Genomic DNA, 27,778 nt, shown 5'->3' with positions numbered 1-27,778 from the left:
GGAGGCAGATTTGCACCACTGATTCTGAATCTGCTGGCCAAGTGGATGGTACTCTTCCTGCTAGTAACAATCAAACATCTGCATGGACAGACCTAAGGGTGTTCTGTTCTCAGCCTGTGAACTGTGCGCCCCCAGCAGATAACACACGCCATGCATGGAGTGCCTGCAGTGTACTCTTTGCAAAATTGATGGGTTCTTGGGGAATGGGGCCCCATCGCAGAGGACAGGTCATTTCAGAACTTGGTTCTGTTGACAATTCCAGATAATGGGGAGGACACTTGGAACAGGCTGTATGGGTCCGTGGAACATAGATCTAGTCTGCCCTGTTCCACTATTGTGGGGGTGAAGTGGATGACATCATCTGCTGGAAAGCCTTACTGCCAGCATTTGTGTTGGATAGCAGACTTTCGCCACTCTAAAACAGTTTCTGATGGTCTAATGCTAAGGAGGCTTGAAAGGGCTAGGTAGATCCCAGAACCCTTGACCCCATTTGGATATGATAATAAAGAGAGAGACGACATGAAAGCCATAGTGTTTGGACTTTATAACTGTTGTGGGTTGGAGAAGATTCCTACAAGTGCCATAAATGCAATGGAGCTTCACTTATCTTGTGGCCATTGGGTCTTCTCCCTTCAAGAGCACCAGGAGGACCCATAAAAGGAAGCTCAGTGGCATGGCAACTCCTGCACCAAATGTACTCTCACACCTGTTTGCACTCAATATGACATCTGATATCCTGCCTCGCTTGTCTCCTTTGACTGTAGTCTTGGCTTAAGGACCCTTTAACAAGTTCCTAGAAGGAGTGGCAGCAGACAGAAGATGGCCATATTGAGGAGCATGACAGACAGAGAAGAACTTGATAACTGCCAAGAGTACATTGTCCAGCCTCTTCCTGTATGATGGAGGCAGTGGAACTGCTTCTTCAGCTGGCCAAATGCCCGCTCTATGACCATGTGTGGAGGGCTTAGTTGTATGCTGCATGGTCTGGCAGGTTGTCCACAGGATATGGTATCAGCAAATAAGAAAGGAGAAGGTTACTGGGGTCATCTAGCAGGGATGGAATAATGCAACTCAGTTGCTGTGGAGAAGATCTATGTATGATCCAACTATGTAATTTTGCATTGTCTCACGTATCACATTAATGCTTATGCTTTGTTGCAGATACGTTTGAGCTCTTTCAGATTTTTGCTTGATTTCAGATCATTTTATTGCAGATTATTTTATTTAATGTCCTGACCTATTGATTGTTCTGATTTGTACTATGTAATCTACCATGACACAGTGAGAAAGGCAGATTATAAATAACAGAAACTAAAAAAAGAGTTTTGAAACACTAGATGCTGCTTTTATTTTTCAATTTATCTAAATACCATCATTAATTCATGGTAAAATTCTGTACATGTTTATTATCACTGTGATACTAAACATGTGAATTGATATCACTGTGTTCAATGGGATAGCTTTACAGATTTACTTCCTAACAAATTGTGGATGGTACCTTGTCATTAGTAACACAAGATGAAATCCAGTGAATTTATGTGGTTGATCAGATTAAGAAAAAAAGCTCTTTTATGAAAAAAGTCACTGTTTAATTAACATATTTTACTAAATATGACAGGATTACTTTAAACATGGTGAAATGTACTCTTTAATGATTAATAAAAATGTATTTTTTCTAAATATTTACCTTAAATCAATATTTTAAAAGTGATAAATGATTATAGACTTTTCTGAAATTTCCTGGATTTCCTAGAGTTCGTATCTGATAATTTTTACTAGCAGGTATAAATCCTACCTGATATGGGAGTTTCAGTGTTTTTCATTATGTTTTAATCTTGGCTGTTGCTTTCCATATGGAGATTGGAAAACCAGATTTGAAGTGATTTTTGCATGTTTATAAGAAGTTCTGAGAGTTAAGCTTCATTAAAAATGCTTTCTAACACCATTACAGGTATCTGCACTTTAATCAAATTGAAACCTTGGAACCAGAATCATTTACCCATCTTCCAAAACTTGAAAGATTGTGAGTTTTTAAAAATTTGAATCCTCTTAAACTGTTGTCAGAAAGCTAATTTTTTGGGGTGGGGCAGGCAGATTGTTTCCTGTAAGGTTGGTAGACATGATATCCCCATGGTGTTACTTTCTAGTCCAAAAGGTAAGCTAAGGACTTAGAGGATCAACGTAAGCAGCAAAGTTTAAAATAGTGGCTTTGGATCAACCTGTCATGCCTCTTTCTTATGGTAAACAAGCCACTGGGTGAACTGATAGGTGTAGAAATTATACGGCTGCAATTATATGGGGGAAAGCTCCAGAAAGTAAGCATGCATACAACTGAGCTTGGTACCTTAATTAGTTATATATTTACAGTGACATCCTAAGCTGTCACGCTTTAAAGGCTGCTGAGGTCAGTAGACTTAGAAAAATATAACTACTTAGGGATGGTACTGTTAGTCAGTTACTTTTGGTCTGCTAGTGTGTTTTGTTCCTAGGGATGCCAGCACTAGGTTGGGAAATACCTGTCAGTTTTGGGGGTGGAACCAGGGAAGGAAAAGGTTTGGTGTATATGTGTGTGGTTCTCAGTCAGGTATAATCCCATAGAGTCTACCCTCAAAACCAGCCTCTTTCTCCAGAGCAGCGATTCCCAACCAGGGTTCCGTGGTACCCTGGGGTGCATTGAGCATGTCCCAGGGGTACCGCAGCAATGCTACTGGCCCCCCTCACTTTTGTGGTGTCTCCCACCGGCACCAGCAAGGATATGGAGCTGGTCCAGGGGGCAGGGCCTGCGGCAAGGTCAGCAGCCACTTCCCACCCACCCCCCCGTGCTTCCCTTCACCTGGGAGGGAAAGGTGGGGGTGGGAAGCAGGGGAACTGGGAGGGGAAGGTGGGGGGAGGATGGCAGGGGTACCGTGAGATATGAAGAGTGAGGTCAAGGGTACCGTGACATCGAAAAGGTTGGAAAACACTGCTCCAGAGGAACTGATCTTGTCTGGAGTTCAGTTGTAATAGGTAGAGATCGCCAAGTGCCACTTGGAGATTGGCAGCCCCATTTTTGCCTGTCATAGTAAAAATTTAGGTCCCTGCTTTACAAATATAGTTGTGTATTCTAACCAATAAATGACTAAGTGATCGAATGTCGTGATGACAAACCCTCTACCAGTTTGTCATTCCACCAACCCAGCTGGCAGCACAGAGGTGCCTTTGAGTACGCTGCTCTGCCTTTCTCCAAACCTCTCCTGGTTCCCACCCCAGCCGGCAGAACAAAGGTACCTTGGCACATGCTGCTCAGCTGGCCTACAAACACCTTCCTGGTCCCCCCCCCCACACCCAAGGTTCCCCATTCCACCCTCCTCCACCCAAGCCTTTCTTTTCAAACCTCCCCTCACCCCAAGCCACACCTTCCCACCCCCACCACAAAGCTTCCCTTTCCACCCAACCCCAAGCCAACCCTAACCCTATCCCACCCCACACCTTTCCACCCTCCCCCCCTACGTTATGTTCTTACCCTCTCCCCACCCAAGCCACAGACTCAGGACAAGGTAGGTTGGAGGTGCCAGGAGGAGGAAGCTCTGTGGCCCCTTAAAGCCCATTGTGGGGGGAAATGCTTGCTCACCCCCCCTATGTTATGGCCCATTTCATCTTCCCCCACAATGGGCTTTGCAGCTAGTAGTATAAATAATAGTTTGTTCAGCCAGTCAGTCAGTCTTTGTTATAGCCCACAGGCCATTCAGAAGTAGAGTAAAATGGATTAAAAATGCTGTTATTAAATTAATTACCTACATGGAATCTCTCCGTACATTATTTGTCCTGATGTAGCTAACAGTTTAAAGATCAGAATCTGATTGAATATTATCTAGATGTTATCTTGCTCTGAATGTTCCTAAATTGGTTTTTAAAAGAAATAAAGAGGAAGAATAGTAGTATGTGTGGAGAGAGGAGGCTAGTGAAAGCAAGTCTTTATTCATAAATTTGATATTTCCACAGATTTTTACATAACAACAGAATATCACATTTAACTCCTGGAACATTTAGTCATTTGGAATCTATGAAAAGACTGTAAGTAAGATTTCTCTCCCCACACCCTCCATGTGCATTTCTGTTGTCTCATCACTTTATTTTGCAATTTTTTATAGCTTAACAAGTGAGGGACCTGCAAGAATTTGTGGGGGTGTTTCTCCTCTCCTCCTATTTCCTATTTTCCTTCCCTGGCTGCCCCATAGCCTATCCCCCTTTTCTGCTTCCTTCTCTTCTTCCCACCCACCAGCCAACTCACCTTTATCTGCTTCTCTGTCTTCAACTTTCCCTCCTCCCCTTCTCTTGACAACCATTTCCTGGGAAGATTCTTTCACACATATGTGATGCTGATTGAGTGGGGCCTCATTGCACAGTAGTAAACCTACAAAAAATTGCAGGGTAGGGGGACTCACAGTCCCCTGTATCACCCTCTCCACACTATTTCTTCTTTCCCTCTTCTTGGCAGCTTTCCTTTCTACCAATCCATACCCACCTACTTTTTAATCTCTCTATATCTTCAGCTATATTTGTCATTCATTTACCTCCTTTATATGTTGCCTTTCTTAACAATAGGATTTCAGAGTACCTTTCGTGATTCTGCTCTTTTTCATATTATCCTCACAACAACCCTGTAAGGTGGGCTAGGCTGAGTGTGTGACTGGCCAAAAGCCACCCAGTGAGCTTCCACAGAAGAGTTGGGTTTGGAACCCGGATCTCCCAGATCCTAGTTGGAAACCTGAATCACTGCACCACCCTGGCTTTTGAGGAGTGGCTGCTGTTGAACAGAAACAAGCAGCCTTCCTGGGTGAATCATACAAGCAGTGTGGTAGCAAGCCACCTGGTGGTTGCTGTCAGTACTTGTCCCAGTGAGTCCTCCCTGAAAGACCAAAATAATTCTAGAAGATACTCTACCCCTGACCATTACCGACAAAAACCAAGGCTTGAAGAATGGCAGTAGTGTTGTGGCTGCCTTGCAGTGACCATTGAGGGCATCTGTTTTTTTAAAAACTCCAGGCACCGCTTTTATCATTTGGGGTTTTTTTGTAGAATCCTATGTCTTTTTTTCTGTTAAGCTCTGCAAACCTGGAACTTTCGTCAGGTTGGTAGAAAAATCTGTCTTGTTTGTTCATGCCCTTAGTCTCTGGATTTAAGCGTCCACTGATGGGGTCACACTAATAATTAACTGTATTGATATTCTAATCTATTGTAATAAATGACAGGCAGTCTCCATTCTGCTGATAAAATGCCTAGAAAAGCTAGTTTTTGGTCAGGTTCAGAATTTCAGTAGTAAATCAGGGAATTTGCACTTCAGTCTTACTGTTTTAAGAGGTGCAGGAAGATAGAATATAAACTTAATAAATTATGTAAAATTCCATACTTAAGTTGTGAATCAACAGTGCTCTTTCTGTGGCTAGCAGGTCGAAGGCTTTCACAGCCGGATTCAACTGGTTCTGGTGGGTTTTCCGGGCTGTGTGGCATGGTCTGGTAGATCTTGTTCCTAACATCTTGCCTGCATCTGTGACTGGCATCTTCAGAGGTGTATCACAGAGAGAAGTCTGTTACACACTGTGTCTAGCGAGAAGGGAATGTTTAGTGCGGTATATATTGTCCATGTCCTAGGGTGCACTCAACCACACCTTTACATAGGCGGTTTCCGCACGGGGAAACAACAGCGCTTCAGGGACGGGGGGCGGGGAAAGGGTCCCTGGATGCAGCAGCGCCGTCTTGGCTCTCCTGAAGTTGCGCGAAGACGCCGCTTCTGAAACTCGCTCAGGAGGCGAGTTTTTTGGAATAGGCCAGTTGCCACCCGTTGCCGAGCGAACAGCAGCGGGTGAAAGCCAGCATATTCCTGTGGCGCTCCCAAACAGCTGCCTACCTTTTCCCTGCCTTTCGTCGCTCTGAGGAGGGAAGGGGACACGCCTCCTTGCCTCCGTCGCTTCAGCCGTCGCTCTGGCCAGGGGGCGTGTCCCTTTCCCTCCTCAGAGCGACGAAAGGCAGGGAAAAGGTAGCCAGCTGTTCGGGGGGCTGCGAATGGCCCCAGGGCTTGCATTGGCATCAATCATGCCGATGCAAGCCCGCAAGCCTGAATGTGCGGAAACCGCCATAGCAAATTCCACCCAAACACTTACTGATTGGCTCCCCATCCTGGGACATGGACAATATATACCCCACTAAACTTTCCTTTCTCACTAGAGACAGTGTGTAACAGATTTCTCTCTGTGATGCACGTCTGAAGATGCAAGGCACAGATGCAGATGAAACATTTGAACAAGATCTACCAGACCACGGCCACACAGCCCGAAAACCCACCACAACCAACATTCACAATGATCAGAAACCGAAAAAGCCACATAATTCCTGTATGCCTGGTGTGCCACCTTATAAAATACACAAATACAATATGATAAAACTATTAACTATAGAACTATAACTGTGGCTGCATCCATGTGATTTCCTGGGCCTTTTACTTCTATCCCTGGCATGGGATTTGCATTTCAACCATTCTCTAGTCCCTCTGGTGCTGATATTTGAAGATGGGAGCCAACTGTCAGCAGGAAGTTTTAACAGGCAATGGCTTTTTGCCTGCTTTCATGGAATTGGGCTGAGGAAAAGTTGCCACATTGGAGAATGATACTCAAAAGTCACAGGTGTCATGTCAAAGGGACACAGGTTGATTCTGAGCCCCCTGAGTATCACTGCTGTAGGTAATTCATATAACCTTTTGACTACTAAATATGACTGCAACTCTCTTTACTTTTTTCCCTTTCCCAGCATTGTTTTCTTGGGTCAATGCAGTGAATCATGGTGGTCTTAGTAGAGCTGACACTGCAACTCACACTCCCAGTAGTTTAGTAATCCCACACATCCTGTGCCAATTGCACTCATAAAAATTCTGACAGGAATCAATGCTAACTATTGGTTTGAACTCTCCCATCCCTGTCTTCAGAGAGCTGCCTTTTTTTGTAGAAGGTTAAAATGGCAAGTCTTTGTTTTCTGATATTTATCTTGAAGATTACAAACTTCTGGTCCATAGACTAAACAATCTGAGCCTCTTTAATCTTATTTCCTATTGAATGTTTTGTGTACAAATTCCTGTCATCATTTTATTGTCTTTTGTGGTGTTTTTGAAGGACTGAACAGGGCATGAATACAATGAGTTGGATCCAGCCAACTTTTTTACTCTGCCTCATTCTCCTCTGTACCATAGGGCCATTTTTTGTACATGCAGGTCCCACAATCTGCAGCATGGGCTTCTCTGGTAGTCAAAAGAGCCCTCTGGGGCTGGGGTGGTATATTAAGTCGAAAAAATAAATACAATTTTTATTAGCAGAAAAGCTGGTGACATTTAATAGTTTTTTGTCATTATTGTATCAATAATTATATAGACTTGCTGGCATATTGTACAGTATGGTGTACATGATATGATATTTAACAACAACCCTTGCTGACAGTTAAGAGCCGAGAGGTTGCCCTGGATCCAGCTTAGCAGCTGAAAAAGCAAATTAATTCAACTGCCAAAAAAAAAAAATCCCAACTCAGTCTAGCCCACGGGATGACTTTCTACCTTGATGTGGCTGATCTGGCCACCTGGATCTGTGCCATGGTAACATTAACAGTAGGCTACAGTAATGCATTCTGCACAGTTCTCCCCTCGAAATCAGTTTTGAGACTCCAGTTTGTACAGAATGTTGCAGCTCATGCATTCTTTAGATCTAGGCAGATCACACATGTCATTCTCATTCTGCAATGGATGTACATCAGTTACCAGACTTAATTCAAGTGATTGTCTCCTACAATGCCCTTCATGGCTTTGGTTCAACATGTCTGCAGGACCGTCTGTCTCCCTGTGTTCTGCCATGACATGACAGCTTCATCCGTCTGACCAGGGCCTTGTTCAGGTACCACCTTGCAAATGGGCAAAATCAACAACTGCCTGTACATTTGCATCCTCTGTGGTGGCCTCCAACCAATGGAATGGCCTGTGTGGTGAGGTCAGGAAGGCTCTCACTCTCCTGGCTTTCAACAAATTAAGCAAAACTGAATTATTCAGGGAGGCTTTTTTCCCCCCAAGTGATAAGGCTGTACTGTAATAAAAATGCTTTGGGGAAAAATGCTTTGGGAAAAGGTAAAGGAACTGCAGACTGTGCTACTTGTCTTTTTCTGTATAATTTATTATCCTGTTAATTTGTCAGAAATTAGTATTGGCTAATTTTTCATTGTCCTGTTTAATGCGGAAAATTAAAAGTTCAATTTTTTTAAGTGAATGAATGTTGACTGAACTGTCAGCATCCTTTGTATTCTGAAAAGCTAATAATACTTTGCAGATTTGTTAGATTAGCATTTCCTTTTACATCCTAAATTTTGTTCAAATAAATACAGCTTCACTCAGTGCACGTGACAAACAATTGAAGAGTGACAACTGATGTTCCACTGGCACCACTGAATCTAGTATTTTCTAGATTTTAATGTGTATTTGCATTCTGAAAAGGTCCCAGAATCGCATTATTTACATGCATCCTGTAAGTGCAAGTGATGTAAAATTTTGATTATTTGTCATGACAAGTTAATACATTGTTTAATCTCATTACAGTGATAGTTTCTTTTTTGCCCAGGCGTCTGGATTCAAATGCACTTCATTGTGACTGTGAAATACTTTGGCTGGCAGACTTGCTAAAGACATATGCTGAGTCTGGTAACGCCCAAGCTGCAGCTACTTGTGAATATCCCAGAAGGATCCAGGGAAGATCAGTAGCCACAATAACCCCAGAAGAACTTAACTGTGGTGAGAATTTTTGTTAAAGAGGGAAATCCATTTTCCTCCATATTTTGTTATTTCTGTTTGTTTTTGTGGGAAACTGAATGGAATGTACATTTCATATTAAATTGTACTTGATACTGATAAAATATTTAATATTTTCCTTGGGATTTTTTTCTCTGCTTCTTTTTCTGCTGGCTCCTGTTCCTGTATTTTGCAGTATGAAGGTATGTGAGGCAATAAACCCTAAAATCACGTAATAACCATAACAGTTGTCTCCTTTTGCTTTACAAGAAAAACTAGACTTATGTTAAACAATTTTTAATATTTGAGAATTATTACTTCATCCCTGTAATGCTGCAGCTATAATACTAGTATTCTATATCTTATTTTCCTGTGTTGTGAGGCAACAAATAAATGTGCGATATAGAGATCGTGGGCAGCCTGGCATGACCTATTCACATGCTTTGAGTAGGCATACATAAAGCCAATGGAGAGGAAAATGCAAGATATTTTAAAGTGGTCCTGTGTGATCTTTGACCTACCAATCAAGTGCAGTTCATCAGTTATGTACTTTGTGTTCTTTGGCCCACCAGGGGTCTAGAATCCTGCTTTTTCTACATGCATAGTACTCAAAAACCTGGGCCCCTTCTGCACATGCAAAATAATGCATTTTCAAACCACTTTCACAATTGTTTGCAAGTGGATTTTGCTATTCCGCACAGCTTCAAAGAGCACTGAAAGCAGTTTGAAAGTGCATTATTCTGCATGTGCGGAATGAGCCCTGGATATTGTCAAGCTCCTGGCAGGTTGCTGTATCTCCTTCATTACTTCATAGGGTTTTTAAAAACTTTACAGCTGTTATTAATAGTAATGGAGTCCTATATAATTGGCACTGAAGGACTTCAGATTTTGTATGCCTTTGAACATGTGCTTCCTCACATACATTGTTTGATAGAAGAGAACCATGTTAGCAGCTGCCCATTTGCGTTACCTTTAAAATAGACATCTTAAAAAAAACCATATCCTGCAGTACTTTGAACTGGAAATGTATTTATATGGCAGATTCCCTGAAGAGGCAGCATAAGATTTTTCTAAACAAATGAATTTGTTAGATGGAAATCAAAATATTAATGTTCTGTTTTATGTGGTTTAAACTTGCAGCGTATCCTTAATTCCAGCCTATGTAGGAAATGTTTTTGAATACTTTATGGCAACACAAAAAGACCAAACTACAATTTATTTTTAAATAAAAATTAAAACACTCTTTTCTATTAATATGATTTGTTCATGGCACAGAGAGGCCAAGAATTACATCAGAGCCGCAGGATGTGGATGTTACCTCAGGGAATACCGTTTACTTCACTTGCAGAGCAGAAGGCAATCCCAAACCAGAAATTATTTGGCTTCGAAACAAGTAAGATGGCTTTAGAAAATGGAGTTTCTCTCTATAGAATTGTACTAGAAATAGATTAAAGAAAATTTTTGGACCATCGTAAGGTTGCAAGAATTGTTTGCGTGCATGTTTAGTTGTACATTCTAGAGGGGCAGCCATATTAATCTCAGGCAGGAAATAAACCAGGAGTCCTTAAAAAAAGTTTACTCCACACAGTTTATTCCAACACAGCCATTAGGCAGATATATTTGTATTCATATTAGAAGGGGAGGGGGAGAGAACATTTCAAAGAGAGAGAGACAATATCAATCAATCAATGTTTATTAGCCACAGGCCATACACATATAAACAGATACTTCAACCATAGCCCGAGAGAGAGACAATAAAAGAAAATCCACTCCAACAGTAATTACTCTGAGCAAGCTGATTGACACTACATATGCACATGTGTGTATAACACACGTATGTTGAACGAAACTATTTATATTTGGTAGTATTCACTATAGTTGTCATTTACTCCCAACAGAAATGTCCAATATTCTTCTAATTTTTAAAGTTTTGCTATTATAGATGTCTTTTTTCCTTAGTAACGAGCTTAGTATGAAAGGAGATTCCCGTTTAAATTTGCTTGATGATGGCACACTGATGATTCAGAACACGCAAGAGACGGACCAAGGCATTTACCAGTGCATGGCAAAAAACGTGGCTGGAGAAGTAAAAACTCAAGAAGTCACCCTGCGCTACTTTGGTTCACCGGGTATGCAGATTTCCGTTAGTGCCAAAATTTAGAGGAAATATTGGCCGGGTTTCCACACCACTAAATATTCATTTGAAGGCCAACCTCCTTTCCATTGCATCTTGTATCAATTTTTTTTGAGTTGGAAGACAGGAACATTGTATGTCTATCTAATCTGGAGGAACCAGGTTTGATTCCCAGCTCTGCCGCCTGAGCTGTGGAGGCTTATCTGGGGAATTCAGATTAGCCTGTGCACTCCCACACACACCAGCTGGGTGACCTTGGGCTAGTCACAGCTTCTCCAAGCTCTCTCAGCCACACCTACCTCACAGGGTGTTTGTTGTGAGGGGGGAAGGGCAAGGAGATTGTAAGCCCCTTTGAGTCTCCTGCAGGACAGAAAGGAGGGGTTTAAATCCAAACTTTTCTTTCTCTTCTTCTTCTTCTGTTCCTGCCACTGTGTTGTCTAGTTATGCTAATTATACCGTTTCCATTTCATTTTTGGGACTGAGCACTTAACATTAATTTGACATAGTAATTATAATGCTTAAATTATTATTAAAGATATTTCTTTCATCCAGTCTTTATGGCAAAAGTAACTGTGTCCTTTGAAGCTATTCTGGACTTTTCTCTTTTTGACAGCTAGGCCAAGTTTTGTGATCCATCCACAAAACACAGAGGTGCTGGTTGGAGAAAGTGTCACTTTGGAGTGTAGTGCTGCTGGTCATCCCCAACCACGCATCACATGGACAAAAGGTGACAGAACCCCACTACCGAATGATCCCCGAGTCACCATAACTCCATCAGGAGGGCTTTATATACAAAACGTGGCTCAGGAAGATGGTGGCGAATATACGTGTTTTGCAGCCAACAGCTTAGATAACATCCATGCAACTGCATTTATTATTGTACAAGGTATGTGCCATTCAGCAAGTGAAACTGCAGCTTTATAATCTCTTTAAGCAAAGTAGTGGGATCTTCTGTTCAACCGTTTTTGTATTTTGCAAAACAGAAGTATCTAAAATTGATGGTTAACTCATCAGTTGATACAGTTGATGTAATCTTTTTATTATTTATTTTAAAACTGCGCCTTTCTTTTGTTATATATTTTGACGTTTTCTCAGGTATCTTTATGTCTCATTTACAGACAGGTAGCTTTATGTCTCATTTATTAACAATGAAATAGTGTTCTGATAAAAGCAGTGGTGAAATTGTAGTGTCATGGATTTTTAAAAGAATGGACAAAATTGTGAGTTTTGAACATGCAGTTTGCCAAGTCACTGAATTTTCATTGCCTGTTTAAAATTTTCAATTTATTAAAAGTTTTCTTCTGTAACTCATGCTCATAAATCTGTCCAGTTCCATGAAAGTCTTTTGAGTTCTTGCCTGGACTGGAATTGAACTTATTGTCAGACATCTTTATTTGGGGGGGAGGAGGAATGGAATCAGTGACCTGCAGCAAATTGATAGAACACACTCTATTTAACTTGTATTCCTGCAAGAATGAGGTGGGTGCTTTTGATCAATTCCCAGTGGTGGGATCCAAAAATTTTAATAACAGGTTCCGATGGTGGTGGGACTCAAACAGTGGCGCTGCCGCACACACGTACCTCCAGTCCCTATTGGGCAGGGAGATTGCTTTAGTAACCCCTTCTCGGCACTCAGAAAAAATTAGTAACCACTTCTAGAGAAGTGGTGAGAACTGGTTGGATCCCACCTCTGTCAATTCCCCCTACCTGCTTTCACTCTTCCTGCCATGTGCATACTGTTTAAGTGAGTCTCCTGATCCTCTGCAGGAACTTTTAAAAAAACAGCTGGGAGAAGCAATTACAAGCAATTACAAATAATTTCAGCAAATTTTCTTAAATCCACTCTAGCTATTTTTCAAATATCTATAATGGCCGAATACTGAGTATGCCACTGAAAATTTTAATTACAACAATTGTCCCTTGCTTTTCAGCACTAAGTGAATTATGTGGTTGGATCCACCCCATTGTATTTTCTTCATAATACACTGGAATTTTTTTTGAAGGATAGTAAATAAGATATTTTGAATCCAGGCAGCATTACTTCTTGATTAAACTATTCCTGTTTTGAATTGCTGCCTTCATTTATTTGTAGTACCTTGCTACTCTCATGACTGACTTGTGGTTCTCAGTGTACATGTATAGAGATGGATTTCGAAGACCTCTAATGTAAACTTCTGGCAGGACCTAGTTTAAATCTGTTTAAATCAATTTTAATCTTTTTGTATAGCTGTACCCCAATTTACTGTGACGCCTCAAGACAGATCAGTGATTGAAGGGCAAACTGTTGACTTCCCATGTGAAGCCCAGGGCTATCCACAACCAGTTATTGCATGGACTAAAGGAGGTAAGAATTTGGCTTGAAAAATCATGTATCTTTATCATTTTTCAAGAGTCTTATACAATCAATGAAAAACTATATATACTTCTTTCTTATACTTATACTTATATACTTATGTACTTATACTTATATTCTTATATTTATATACTTATACTTATATATCTCTTCTTTCTATAAGGACCAGATTGGATGAGTCTCTGGGAGTTCTGTGTATAGGGATGCCAAGTATTTTTTTTTAAATAGACACATAGGGTTCTAATTTGGCTTGGAGGCAGGAATCTGGCAATTGAATTTGTGCTTCATTTTGGATCAGGTCTGTAATGTTGACAGAGGAAACATAATTTAAATTACGGATTACACTATTGCCATTTTCTCAACATGAAATGGCACTGCTATATACATATATCAGTTCTAGTCTTGGAACTTCCCTGACTGGCATTACTCATGAATCTCTAGAAGAAAAAAGTGTATGTTGTAATACTGGAATAATATTTCATTTAATATTTGCTGTCTTTCAGGAAGCCAGCTATCTGTAGATAGAAGGCACTTAGTCTTGTCATCAGGAACCCTGAGGATTTCCAGAGTTGCTTTACATGACCAAGGCCAGTATGAATGTCAGGCTGTCAACATTGTAGGATCTCAAAGAGTTGCTGTACATCTGAGTGTGCAGCCTAGAGGTATGTTCAGAAAGACCCAGGTTCTTTTCATTTTTTTATAAAAAGCTGTGTTTATAGATATTAGGATAGATTTTGTTTCAGCATGATGTAAACCTTGAAATTATTGTATTAAATTTAACCTTGCAGGTGGTTGATATAATATTAGGCAGTTTGTGCTTACTAATGGACAGGTTTTCACCAGCTCACATGGTCATGTTTGTGATGTATGCATTGGTTTAGTTAAATAAAACAGTGGTGATGTATTTCCTTCTACGGGAATCCTTTCATTCTCAGTGCACATGTGATTTTCAAACAATAACCTTATTGTATTGTCGAAGGGTTTCACGGTTGGATTCAACTGGATCTGGCGGGTTTTCCGGGCTGTGTGGCCGTGGTCTGGTGGATCTTGTTCCTAATGTTTTGTCTGCATCTGTGGCTGGCATCCAACTGCCTAATGATACACCTCTGAAGATGCCAGCCACAGATGCAGGCAAAACATTAGGAACAAGATCCGCCAGACCACGGCCTCACAGCCTGGAAAACCTGCCAGAACCAGTTGAATCTGGCTGTGAAAGCCTCCAACAATACAATAAGTGACAATATTTACAGGAATAGAAAATTTTCCACAGGAAAATATAGCATTTTTTTTATTTTTGGGAAATGTTCCATTGTGGAAAATATTCTACCCCACATTGGGGTAGATTTCATATTTCAGGAAAGAATGGGAGAATAAGGAGGACTTGAAAAATGCATATTCTTTTTTTCAATGGTATACTTATGAGGAGAACAAAGAGTTGTAATACTTTCTATAATATAAGTACTATAGCTTCATATATAAATAGTTACTGTTGCTTTCAAGATGAATATATACATTTCTAAGACAAGCTAGGAGAATGAAACAAGACATGTTGATAGTTCATGTAGAGATAGAAATATAATTAATTTTTCTGAATTTTAAAATTTGAATGAAACTTTTTTCCTATGCTCTGAAGAAATTAAAAGTTTTATGAAGAAGAATGTATGAACTATACTCTGTTTCACATAAAGATATTAGTAGATTGTACATTCCTCCACCACAGAACAAAGCATGCCAGACCTTCTTTGTTGAAGAATTCTGATCTAGACTTGCTCCCCCATCCATTTTAGAGTTAGAAAGTAAAAATACGTTTTGGCATAAATGCTCTTGTATCAAAGTACCATGTTCAATAATGCACAAAATAGTGGTCTTGACAAAGGCAGTGTGTAAAAATGAATGATATTTCTCATATTCGTACAGGACTAAATTCTAATGCAGAAGTATACAATTTTCTCAACTTCTGAACCTCAACTGACCAAACAAACATCTTTATGTGAAACGGATTATAATTGCTTCAGACCCCAATTGTTGGAAGCTAGAAAACTTTCTATGTAATTATTTCCTTCACTATTATACTCTATGTAAAACTGGCTCAAATTTGTTCAACTATTTATCTAAAGTATTTTCATGAATGTTAGGTACACTACCAAATAAAGGTATCTTGATAAGCTAAAGAGATCTGCTTAATTAATTTGAATTTTATCATTTTACAGTCTTTTAAAACTGTTATGCATATTTCTCATGACTTCTGTTCTACTTTAGTTACTCCTGTGTTTGCAAATGTTCCAAGTGATATGACCGTGGAAGTTGGCACAAATGTACAGATTCCATGCAGTTCACAAGGAGAACCTGAGCCAGTAATAACATGGAATAAGGTAAAAAAACGCTCCACCTTTTTGTTTTCATTTACAATAACCATGTGTTTCGGACTGACTATGTTTCTCAATTTTTCGACTATGTTGCTCAACAATTGCTTCTCCATTAAAATGTTAGATCAGCTCCTGTCAGCCGTGTAACTATAGATTGGATCCAGACAAGTGAGAATGGAGCAAATTGATGTAAGGGCTCTGTGCTACATACTCTTTCTTACTTCAACCCCTTATTGGTTCCCAGCAGTTCTTGAAGATCATGGGGTGCTTGGGAACAGCATAGAATAAAGCACTGAGAGCTTAATGTAAGTAGGGAAAATGGCACAACTCTTTTGCAAACAGGACATGGGCTCATATAACAGTTTCTGTGAGCAGGGCTTTCTCCTCCAGCAGAAGCACCCTATGCCATTTTCAAAGATACCTTCCATACTCTGGATGTCTTGGATGGTTTGAGGGGTGTCAGGGGCAAAATGACAGGGTAGAGAGATTCATTCTATTTACTATATCCCATTCTAAGATATAATTAGCTAAAGATGGAACACAAGATGTTCCATCTCACTCCTTCCCAATCGCCACACATTCCATCAGGGCCTGGCATGCCATTCCGTTGCTGGCCGGCCCCACCCTGAAGAAGCACCCTGCAAGGTACCCTCTCCTCTGGCCCAGCACCAGCCTTCCAAGTCTCCCACCCCAAAGTAGAAGCAGGGGCTGGCAAAATACTGCCAGCAAAGCACCCGCCCTCCTGGCTTGGCACTAACCTGGACTGGAACGCTGTGTCTGGGCAGGGAGAGGCAGAGGAGGAGGTTGGAAGAAAGGCTGGTAGAGAGAGGGGCCACCCACCCATCCGGCCACCTGCAGGGGCCATGCTGCCTCCCAGCCCCCTGACTTGAGCCCGACAGTAGCAGCCCAGCTCACTACCTCATCTACTGGCAAGGCACCTCCAAGCCTGGGGGAGTAGAGAGGTGGAGGCAGATAGGGTGCAGCAGCCCAGAGGAGGTGCAGTGGCAGTTGGTTGTTCTTTGCGAGACGAACCATTGCTTCGGAAGGAGGAGGAAAGGAATAGCTGGAGAAATTTGAGAAGTTAGATTATTTCAGTAATTTAACATTCTAACCTTCTGCAGGATGGTGTTCAAGTTACAGAAAGTGGAAAATTTCATGTGAGCCCCGAGGGATTTCTTACTATTCATGACGTTGGACCAGCAGATGAAGGCCGTTACGAATGTGTTGCTCGAAATACTATTGGATATTCTTCAGTTAGTATGGTGCTAAGTGTGAATGGTAAGAGTTAAATAATGCAATGATTAGTACAAGATTAAAGATGTAAAAGAACTCTTCAGACCTGTGAAAAGTCAAGAAATACCAACAATTGATTAATGGCTACAGAAGATTCAGGACTACAGAACAGCAGATAGATTAATGATGCTTCTAAATAAAAAAAAGTCTCGATTTTGCTTCCAGATCAATTTAAATATTTTGAGAACACTTCCCAGACTGTAATAATTTTTAGCTAAAAAAGAAGGAAACCTGTAATTTCAAAATGATGCCATGTCTTTGCTTATAATGGGTCATTTCGTGTGCTGGGTAAATGTTGCAGCTTTTCCTTTTTTCTTTCCCTTTAGTTCCTGATGTCAGTCGGAATGGAGATCCCTTTGTAGCAAGCTCAATTGTTGAAGCTATTGCAACTGTTGACAGAGCAATAAATTCAACTCGCACACATTTGTTTGACAGGTATCCTGTTCACAAGAGGATTTTCTTTCACTATAACAATTTGTTCGTTCATTACTTTTCTCATTTTGTAACTAGCTTCAAAATACGTAACAGTGTAGTTAGAAGAGAAGGATACAGTTCTTGGAAATACTTTATTTGCAAGAAGCATGCTGTGCCTTTTCCCTATTACTTTGGTACTGGCACATATATCAGTTTGCCATCCAAGTGTTACTCATTATTGAGATAGCTCAGTGAATTGAGCTATCTCACAGTCAGCTGCCATAGATTCCTGAGGGATTTTCGGACTGCACCAAATGTAGAGTGTCCACATGAAAGCCAAATTGCTATTATAATTTTAAAGGAGATAACTATTTAAATTTCACAGCCTCCTAAACACTTTTGGTGCTTTCTTGGGTGTGTGTTCTTTGATCTTGGCACCTTGTGATGCTTTACTAGTTGCTCTTGGAGAGTCACTTCCCCAACCACATGAGCCAAAGGACTCTTTTACTTGAGCATTGTATTCTGGAGCTTGAAGGAAGATCTTCTGGCAGAAAGAGAGAAAGCAGCCCCTTTTCACTTTCTCCTGTTTGTTTCCATTTAATTTTTGTACTGTAAGCTGCTTTGGGTCCCCTTTGGGGAATAAAGGACCATATAAATACTCAAATACCATCAGCCCAAACAGCAATAATTACTTCCATGCTTGGCATGAGGCCTACAGCTTTCAAGATAGGAACCACTTGCTAACCACAAGCCTCACTGGGCAAGGGCCTTGCCTACTTTCCAGTATCATGAGGTAGATGCCACATTGGGTTATGGTGCTCAGAAGAGCCATAGATGACATGTCAAACAACCACATGTGGCTCCTGAGCCACTAAGTGAGTACCGTTGCTTTAAAAATGGCTGCTGAAGTTTCCTGGAATCCTGAGGAAGTGGGCAGGACTAATTTCAGGAACCTAAAGGTCCACAACTCTTAACTTTTGGAACTTCCGTTTAAATCTGGATTCATCATGTAATCATTTTCTTGTTGAATTTAGTATATTTTACTCTGTAGTGAATCTGGTAAAAGCATTTGGGGGGGAACATTTTCTCTTTAGTTTGTTTTATAGCTGTGCAACATTAAAGGAAGTAGTGATCAGTTAATAAATATACATATTTATTTTGGCTTGCAATTTGGGAGAAAAAAATCACAGTATTTAGTTACGAATTGCTTAACGGATGTTTTAATGAAAGATTTTGAAACATTATCATCTCAGTCTTAGAACTGTATACTCAAATCTGCCACTATTTACTTCCGAATAATGTATCTTTTTTTTGTACATTTTTCTTGTTTTATCAATTAGTCGCCCTCGCTCTCCAAATGATTTGCTAGCGTTATTTCGGTACCCAAGAGATCCTTACACGATTGAGCAAGCAAGAGCAGGAGAGATATTTGAGAGGACGTTGCAGCTCATTCAAGAACATGTGCAAGATGGTTTAATGGTTGATCTAAACGGAACAAGTCAGTGCTTTCCCCTTATGCTTTCCATAGTTTCTATTGCATGAACAGTTTCAGCTTGACTGTGCTTTTTTTAAAAAAGGAATTTTATCCTGTTTTCTTATGCCGTCAATTTGATTTCTATTTTAGAGTCTGCTGAAACTAGCTCTGTTCTCACATTAATACTGACTGCTTGTTTCCAAAATATGTTGAAACTGACCTGAAACTACTTCCCTTGCCAGAAGACTTCTTTCGTTTTGAAAGAACAGAATTGGTTGTACAATAGTTAATTCACATCACATCCTTATTAACAACAAAGGGACTCTGACAATTAAACAGATGATGGTAGAACTGCTGAACCTGATTAATATCCCTCCCATGTCCCTTCCAGTTCAAGTTACAAGAATTATTTAGTAACCTTTAAGACTATTCAACAGTTCTTTTAGAAGAAAAAACCTGCCAAAAGCCTGAGGGAGCCACAAAATCTATTCTTTGTATAGGCAAAAGATGAGTATTGGTCATTGGATTGATCTAAGGAGTTCAGTCTTCATAAAATGGCCCTTTCCTGACATAACCTGACTGTGTTGGCAGCAGAAAAAATAATTCACTGACTGGTGCAGTATTTTTTCAAGTGGATGAAGAGTGCCGGGTTCAGAAATAGCTAACAAGCGCACCTGAAAGGCACCTTTCCCAGTTGTGTGCTGTAGTGCACTGGATCATGTTCAGGGGCACATTCTCAGCTTGTGTAGAATAGAGTATCAGCAGGTTTGGCCAGTGCCCCCAGTAAACAGAATGTGTGGCCTAAAACACATTTCAAAATACTTTGCAATGCAGCTATCTGGCAGTAGTTCCTAAAAGGATAGTTTCTGCAGAAAAGACTGAACGAGCATAGAAGGTTTGCAGAACATTGGCATGTAAGGATTTCACTTATTTAAACTGTGCTGGTGGACAGAAAAGGGGTTATAAGCAAGCTTTAAAAAGTATTGTTGCAGAAATATACTTATCACAAACAAACACATGGGAGACATCTGAAACAGTAGTGAGAGAGAACAGCTGCAGGCTTGGTATTTGAGAGTCTGAATCTGAAACGTCAGCCTGGATTTACGCTTTGCGCAGCCAAATCATTCCCCCTGAAATTTAATAACATATTTTTCCATACCCATGGGTTCAACATTTATGTTGACAGTGTGCAGCTGGAAGGAGAATGGGGGAGTGGTTGGATGTTCATTGAATGTTAGGACCATTTTGGGTTCTGCTTTTATGTATGAACTCTTGACATTTCTAACCATAATCATGTTGGTAAAAGATCTGGCAAGTGCACCTGCACTGTATATTACATTCAAAAATGGTATATAGCTGGCTTTCAGAAATGTGTTTTCTAATCTAACTTTTTGTGCGGATGGCTTATAATGACATGTATCCTACCATTCCACTGAGCAGAGTTTGTCAACTTAAGTGCTACTTCCTGCAGTGGATAAGGGACTTAAGTTGAAGGAAGGCTCCTTCTGCTGGAGGAATGTCCTCCAGTTTAAGTAGGAAACATACCAGTCTTTTCACACTTTGAAGACTGGTCCAGAGATTCACAATTAAAATGCATCTAACGTTTTCCCTAGCATGTAGGGAGCTACTTGAGGGTTAGAATAACACTGGCCTTTTCATACACAAATAAACTTCTTGAGGAAGTTGAAATAAGTGTTTCGGGAGGAAGTTTACATGGCTTTCCCCCCATGATATCTTCAGTATGTTTGATTTCCACTCAACCCCAGGTATTTGAAAAATGCTAAACTAGCAATCTTTTTTCCCCAAGATGGGGTTGAAGACGTTTCCTGCTTGCTGTGTGAAAATCAAGAAGCATTTTATTTTTCCTGTCCGATTGTAAAGCTCTCACTTTCGGCTTCTCTGCAGCTCGCACCTGCCATTTTATGCTTCTTCAGAGATCCAACCTGCCACCCACATTTTGCTGAAAGATTTCCCAGGGCTGTTTCCTCTGCTTGTTTTGCAGCCAGACACTATTTCAGGTTTTCCCTGCTGATGACGCGCACATGTTGTTTTTTCCATTGTTTTTGTTTTCAATTACTTGTCTTTGAAGCTACGAAGACACAATATGAGAATCAATTCTCGTATCGGGTCTTCATAGCTTCCAAGACGCACCATTGAAACCAGAAACTATGGAAAAAAACAACATGTGCCTGTCATCGGCAGGGAAAACCTGAAACAGCGGTAGGGAAAACATAGGTAGGGAAAACTAGGTTTATTCTTGTACTTTACAAGCTGAAATAGTGGCCAGCTGCAATGCAAGCAGAGGAAACAGTCTTGGGAAACCTTTCAGCAAATGGCGGGTGGTGTGAAGGATCTCTGAAGCAGCAGAAAATGGCGTCAAAAAGACCCATTTTCACTGCAGTGCTTTGCTTTTCCACACTATCTGAACAAAAAGAGTGAAAAGAGCTCCTTTTATAACATCTGTAAGACTCTATTTTTCTGCTATGCAGAAAGGACCTCTGTCTCAAAACTACAGTCTAGTTCAAATTGACATTTTTGATAACTACTAATGATTACTCTAATAGAACAAGCACATTGCCAGGCTGAATGTATCAAAATTGTTGCATTGGTAAAGCAACTGTACAATAATCTCTCCAAGGATGTTTTTCTGGCAGTTACCTGGGCTTGAGTCATGCTGCAGTGTATTTAGAAGTTGTGCTGGAGTTTTAAGTTGGCAGACCTGCATAAATTTGGAAAGATAGCCAAACTTTACAGCTACACATGAAAGGAAATAACTTCTACTGAGAACATTTTGTTTGGAATTATGGCGAATTTTATTAAAGCACCTTAAAAACTTTTATCTTTAACTTCTGAAATAGGAAACAGTGAGAGTGTTAGGTTTGTGAACTTTTAATATTACCATAATAATTCTGTAACACAAGTTTCTCCAGAAAACAACTACTGAACAGTTTATTCACATTGACTCATTTATTATATTTTTGCATACTGAAAAGCCAGACGTTGTCAGCTTTGACTCACAATGTTTCTTTTTTAAATTATTGGATAGTTTTATTAGTAATATTATTGGATAGTAATATACAGTTGTTAACTGAAACATTAACAGAAACAGATGAACTGTTTAGTGACAGTGTAAAAATAGACTCCAGAATGTTTCCTAATTTCACAGCTGTAATTATGCTCTTTTAACAATACCATTTGTCTTTAGATCATAACCTAAATAATAACTAGCTGATATTCAGTGAAAAAATTAGCCAGATAATTTTCAACATATAGTAGTCTTTATGTTCCAATTTTATCTGAAGATTTTGTTCTTTAAACCATGTAAAGTATGAACCAGAGGGAGGGCAGGGGGAGGTTACTAAAGATCAAGTGATTCTTCAGTTATGGAATATCCTGCCCTGCCCAGGTAGGTATATAGTATCCTCTGTTTTGATCTTAAGGGAATAGGTGAAGACATTCTTGCTTCAGTAAATTTTATTTAAGATGCAGTATTATACTTGTATTGTATTTGCCTTTGGGTAGTTTGTTTAATTGGTGATATTGATTATGCTGTGTTAGACTTACTATCATCCTGATCAGAGAACCCCTGATACAGATCTGTTTATCAGTTAGTATATTTGAGGTGTAATGATTAAACTGAATTTTGCATTTCTTTCCAATAAATAAACTGTTGATACTATCCTGTGCATGTTTATCTGTGAGTAGGTATTATGGAGCAAAGTGGGAATTAGAGTAAGCTTGCATAGGAGTGCACTACAGTGGAACCTCTGTTAACGTTGCCCTCAGAGATCGCCAGTTTCGGTGTTCGCTGGTTGCCCCCGGCCGTTTTGTTGCCTTGGTGATCGTTGGTCGCCTCGGATTCTGTCGGCTTCTGAGGCGACTTTTGTGTAAATCTGGTGTGCTTTTTGCGTTGTTCTGCATTCACAAATGGCGTTGCGCATGCGCAAACAGCGTACCTCGGACTACGCTGATTTCGGTTTTCATTGTGTGATTCCGAACGAATCACGGACAAAAAACGAGGTTCCACTGTATAAGGTACCACGGGAAGTATATACTAGATTACATGTTAATAAATTCTGTCAGAAGGCAGATTGCAGTAATACAGCAGAACCAAAACAGCCCTTGAAAAATGTGTTCTTAATTCATAGCACCGCTGATTTAAATTTACCCAATTCTGAATAACTAACAATGCCGTCCTGAACAGAGTATCATCTTTCTAAAACTTTAGCATACGTAGACAGGTAGGACTGTGCTTTGCATAGCACTGTAAAGCATTAGTTGTCAGATCTGCACGAGTAAACTAAACTGGATAGTTCTAACACTTTGATGGAAGTCCTTGATGGAAGGCTTTGATGGAAGTCCTTGAGAAATATTTAATTGTATTTTCTCTTTCATCTGTTTCAGGCTATCACTATAATGATCTTGTATCTCCACAGTACTTGAACCTGATAGCTAACCTGTCAGGCTGCACAGCTCATAGGCGTGTGAATAACTGTTCAGATATGTGCTTTCATCAGAAATACAGGACACATGACGGCACCTGTAATAACCTTCAGCATCCAATGTGGGGAGCCTCTTTGACCGCCTTTGAACGCCTATTAAAGTCAGTTTATGAAAATGGATTTAATCTACCAAGGGGCATTGGATCGAACCGCCGTTACAATGGATACACACTCCCAATGCCTCGTTTAGTTTCCACTACTTTGATCGGAACTGAAACGATAACCCCCGACATCCAGTTTAGTCACATGTTAATGCAGTGGGGCCAATTCCTGGATCATGACCTCGACTCTACGGTTGCTGCTCTAAGTGAAGCCAGGTTTTCCGACGGCCAGCATTGCAGTTCAGTTTGTACAAATGACCCTCCGTGTTACTCCATTATGATCCCGCCCAATGATCCTCGAGTCCGAAATGGAGCACGGTGCATGTTTTTTGTGCGTTCAAGTCCGGTGTGTGGAAGTGGCATGACATCCCTTCTCATGAATTCTGTTTACCCTCGAGAGCAGATTAACCAGCTGACCTCCTATATTGATGCATCCAATGTATATGGTAGTTCAGAGCATGAGGCACAGGAAATCAGAGACCTAGCCAGTCACAGGGGTCTTCTGAGACAGGGCATCGTACAGAGATCTGGAAAGCCTCTTCTTCCATTTGCTACTGGTCCTCCCACGGAATGTATGAGAGATGAAAACGAGAGCCCAATTCCTTGTTTTTTAGCTGGTGATCACCGTGCCAATGAACAGCTGGGGCTCACCAGCATGCACACTCTGTGGTTTAGAGAACACAACAGAATTGCCACAGAACTACTGAAACTGAACCCGCACTGGGATGGTGATACAATATACCATGAAACACGCAAAATTGTTGGTGCAGAAATGCAACATATAACCTACAGCCATTGGCTGCCTAAGATTTTGGGAGAGGTAGGCCTTAAAATGCTTGGCGAATATAAAGGTTATGATCCCAATATTAATGCTGGCATAACTAATGAGTTTGCAACTGCTGCCTTTAGGTTTGGTCACACACTGATCAATCCAATTCTGTATCGGCTGGATGAAAACTTTGAGACTATCCCACAAGGCCATATACCTCTTCATAAAGCATTCTTCTCTCCATTTCGGATTGTTAATGAAGGGGGTATCGATCCACTTCTAAGGGGTTTGTTCGGTGTTGCGGGTAAGATGCGTGTGACATCACAGCTGCTTAATACAGAATTGACAGAGAGGCTTTTCTCCATGGCGCGGGCCGTTGCTTTAGATCTGGCTGCAATGAATATCCAGAGAGCTAGAGACCACGGAGTTCCACCTTACCATGATTTTAGAGTTTATTGTAACCTTTCTTCTGCGCACACGTTTGAAGATTTGAAAAATGAAATTAAGAATCCTGATATCAGGGAGAAGCTTAGCAGGTGAGCTCCAGGGAAAGATCATCATGAATGTTCATGAAATGTTTTAAATGAAGACGAACATTGGTGTTCAGAGTTCATGTAACCTCATTTACCTATGAAGATCTCATATATATTGGCTTCCTCTCAGTGATCCCATGCTTATGATTTTGTGAGAACAGAAGATTAGTCTATCTCCGTGGTGGTGAACCTTTGGCACTCCAGATGTTATGGACTACAATTCCCATCAGCCCCTGCCAGCATGGTCATGGGGGGGGGGGGGGGTGGGGGGGGGGGGGGGTGGGGGGGGGGGGGGGTGGGGGGGGGGGGGGGTGGGGGGGGGGGGGGGTGGGGGGGGGGGGGGGTGGGGGGGGGGGGGGGTGGGGGGGGGGGGGGGTGGGGGGGGGGGGGGGTGGGGGGGGGGGGGGGTGGGGGGGGGGGGGGGTGGGGGGGGGGGGGGGTGGGGGGGGGGGGGGGTGGGGGGGGGGGGGGGTGGGGGGGGGGGGGGGTGGGGGGGGGGGGGGGTGGGGGGGGGGGGGGGTGGGGGGGGGGGGGGGTGGGGGGGGGGGGGGGTGGGGGGGGGGGGGGGTGGGGGGGGGGGGGGGTGGGGGGGGGGGGGGGTGGGGGGGGGGGGGGGTGGGGGGGGGGGGGGGTGGGGGGGGGGGGGGGTGGGGGGGGGGGGGGGTGGGGGGGGGGGGGGGTGGGGGGGGGGGGGGGTGGGGGGGGGGGGGGGTGGGGGGGGGGGGGGGTGGGGGGGGGGGGGGGTGGGGGGGGGGGGGGGTGGGGGGGGGGGGGGGTGGGGGGGGGGGGGGGTGGGGGGGGGGGGGGGTGGGGGGGGGGGGGGGTGGGGGGGGGGGGGGGTGGGGGGGGGGGGGGGTGGGGGGGGGGGGGGGTGGGGGGGGGGGGGGGTGGGGGGGGGGGGGGGTGGGGGGGGGGGGGGGTGGGGGGGGGGGGGGGTGGGGGGGGGGGGGGGTGGGGGGGGGGGGGGGTGGGGGGGGGGGGGGGTGGGGGGGGGGGGGGGTGGGGGGGGGGGGGGGTGGGGGGGGGGGGGGGTGGGGGGGGGGGGGGGTGGGGGGGGGGGGGGGTGGGGGGGGGGGGGGGTGGGGGGGGGGGGGGGTGGGGGGGGGGGGGGGTGGGGGGGGGGGGGGGTGGGGGGGGGGGGGGGTGGGGGGGGGGGGGGGTGGGGGGGGGGGGGGGTGGGGGGGGGGGGGGGTGGGGGGGGGGGGGGGTGGGGGGGGGGGGGGGTGGGGGGGGGGGGGGGTGGGGGGGGGGGGGGGTGGGGGGGGGGGGGGGTGGGGGGGGGGGGGGGTGGGGGGGGGGGGGGGTGGGGGGGGGGGGGGGTGGGGGGGGGGGGGGGTGGGGGGGGGGGGGGGTGGGGGGGGGGGGGGGTGGGGGGGGGGGGGGGTGGGGGGGGGGGGGGGTGGGGGGGGGGGGGGGTGGGGGGGGGGGGGGGTGGGGGGGGGGGGGGGTGGGGGGGGGGGGGGGTGGGGGGGGGGGGGGGTGGGGGGGGGGGGGGGTGGGGGGGGGGGGGGGTGGGGGGGGGGGGGGGTGGGGGGGGGGGGGGGTGGGGGGGGGGGGGGGTGGGGGGGGGGGGGGGTGGGGGGGGGGGGGGGTGGGGGGGGGGGGGGGTGGGGGGGGGGGGGGGTGGGGGGGGGGGGGGGTGGGGGGGGGGGGGGGTGGGGGGGGGGGGGGGTGGGGGGGGGGGGGGGTGGGGGGGGGGGGGGGTGGGGGGGGGGGGGGGTGGGGGGGGGGGGGGGTGGGGGGGGGGGGGGGTGGGGGGGGGGGGGGGTGGGGGGGGGGGGGGGTGGGGGGGGGGGGGGGTGGGGGGGGGGGGGGGTGGGGGGGGGGGGGGGTGGGGGGGGGGGGGGGTGGGGGGGGGGGGGGGTGGGGGGGGGGGGGGGTGGGGGGGGGGGGGGGTGGGGGGGGGGGGGGGTGGGGGGGGGGGGGGGTGGGGGGGGGGGGGGGTGGGGGGGGGGGGGGGTGGGGGGGGGGGGGGGTGGGGGGGGGGGGGGGTGGGGGGGGGGGGGGGTGGGGGGGGGGGGGGGTGGGGGGGGGGGGGGGTGGGGGGGGGGGGGGGTGGGGGGGGGGGGGGGTGGGGGGGGGGGGGGGTGGGGGGGGGGGGGGGTGGGGGGGGGGGGGGGTGGGGGGGGGGGGGGGTGGGGGGGGGGGGGGGTGGGGGGGGGGGGGGGTGGGGGGGGGGGGGGGTGGGGGGGGGGGGGGGTGGGGGGGGGGGGGGGTGGGGGGGGGGGGGGGTGGGGGGGGGGGGGGGTGGGGGGGGGGGGGGGTGGGGGGGGGGGGGGGTGGGGGGGGGGGGGGGTGGGGGGGGGGGGGGGTGGGGGGGGGGGGGGGTGGGGGGGGGGGGGGGTGGGGGGGGGGGGGGGTGGGGGGGGGGGGGGGTGGGGGGGGGGGGGGGTGGGGGGGGGGGGGGGTGGGGGGGGGGGGGGGTGGGGGGGGGGGGGGGTGGGGGGGGGGGGGGGTGGGGGGGGGGGGGGGTGGGGGGGGGGGGGGGTGGGGGGGGGGGGGGGTGGGGGGGGGGGGGGGTGGGGGGGGGGGGGGGTGGGGGGGGGGGGGGGTGGGGGGGGGGGGGGGTGGGGGGGGGGGGGGGTGGGGGGGGGGGGGGGTGGGGGGGGGGGGGGGTGGGGGGGGGGGGGGGTGGGGGGGGGGGGGGGTGGGGGGGGGGGGGGGTGGGGGGGGGGGGGGGTGGGGGGGGGGGGGGGTGGGGGGGGGGGGGGGTGGGGGGGGGGGGGGGTGGGGGGGGGGGGGGGTGGGGGGGGGGGGGGGTGGGGGGGGGGGGGGGTGGGGGGGGGGGGGGGTGGGGGGGGGGGGGGGTGGGGGGGGGGGGGGGTGGGGGGGGGGGGGGGTGGGGGGGGGGGGGGGTGGGGGGGGGGGGGGGTGGGGGGGGGGGGGGGTGGGGGGGGGGGGGGGTGGGGGGGGGGGGGGGTGGGGGGGGGGGGGGGTGGGGGGGGGGGGGGGTGGGGGGGGGGGGGGGTGGGGGGGGGGGGGGGTGGGGGGGGGGGGGGGTGGGGGGGGGGGGGGGTGGGGGGGGGGGGGGGTGGGGGGGGGGGGGGG

General features: G+C 45.9%; 1 protein-coding gene across 3 annotated transcripts in view; it reads left to right on the top strand.

Annotated features, from left to right (window-relative positions):
• PXDN (peroxidasin) overlaps positions 1-24,844 on the top strand; it is a 67,581-nt gene extending 42,737 nt beyond the window's left edge. For 2 of the 3 annotated variants that reach the window (XM_048497945.1, XM_048497937.1), the window contains 13 exons: positions 1,952-2,023; positions 3,982-4,053; positions 8,625-8,794; positions 10,067-10,184; positions 10,751-10,920; positions 11,539-11,811; positions 13,153-13,269; positions 13,782-13,940; positions 15,538-15,650; positions 16,766-16,922; positions 17,264-17,372; positions 18,692-18,849; positions 23,230-24,844. In XM_048497945.1, coding sequence (XP_048353902.1) covers positions 1,952-2,023; positions 3,982-4,053; positions 8,625-8,794; positions 10,067-10,184; positions 10,751-10,920; positions 11,539-11,811; positions 13,153-13,269; positions 13,782-13,940; positions 15,538-15,650; positions 16,766-16,922; positions 17,264-17,372; positions 18,692-18,849; positions 23,230-24,737 — 3,196 coding nt within the window. In that variant the 3' untranslated portion in view covers positions 24,738-24,844. The remainder of the gene's footprint in view (positions 1-1,951; positions 2,024-3,981; positions 4,054-8,624; positions 8,795-10,066; positions 10,185-10,750; positions 10,921-11,538; positions 11,812-13,152; positions 13,270-13,781; positions 13,941-15,537; positions 15,651-16,765; positions 16,923-17,263; positions 17,373-18,691; positions 18,850-23,229) is intronic. The other variant, XM_048497952.1, reaches the window with a different exon arrangement.
• The last annotated feature ends 2,934 nt before the right edge of the window (positions 24,845-27,778 follow it).

This window comes from Sphaerodactylus townsendi, linkage group LG01, assembly GCF_021028975.2.
Source record: "Sphaerodactylus townsendi isolate TG3544 linkage group LG01, MPM_Stown_v2.3, whole genome shotgun sequence".
NCBI lineage: Eukaryota > Metazoa > Chordata > Lepidosauria > Squamata > Sphaerodactylidae > Sphaerodactylus > Sphaerodactylus townsendi.
The sequence above is the reverse complement of the archived record's forward strand: the minus strand, read 5'-3'. Positions and strand labels throughout refer to the sequence as shown.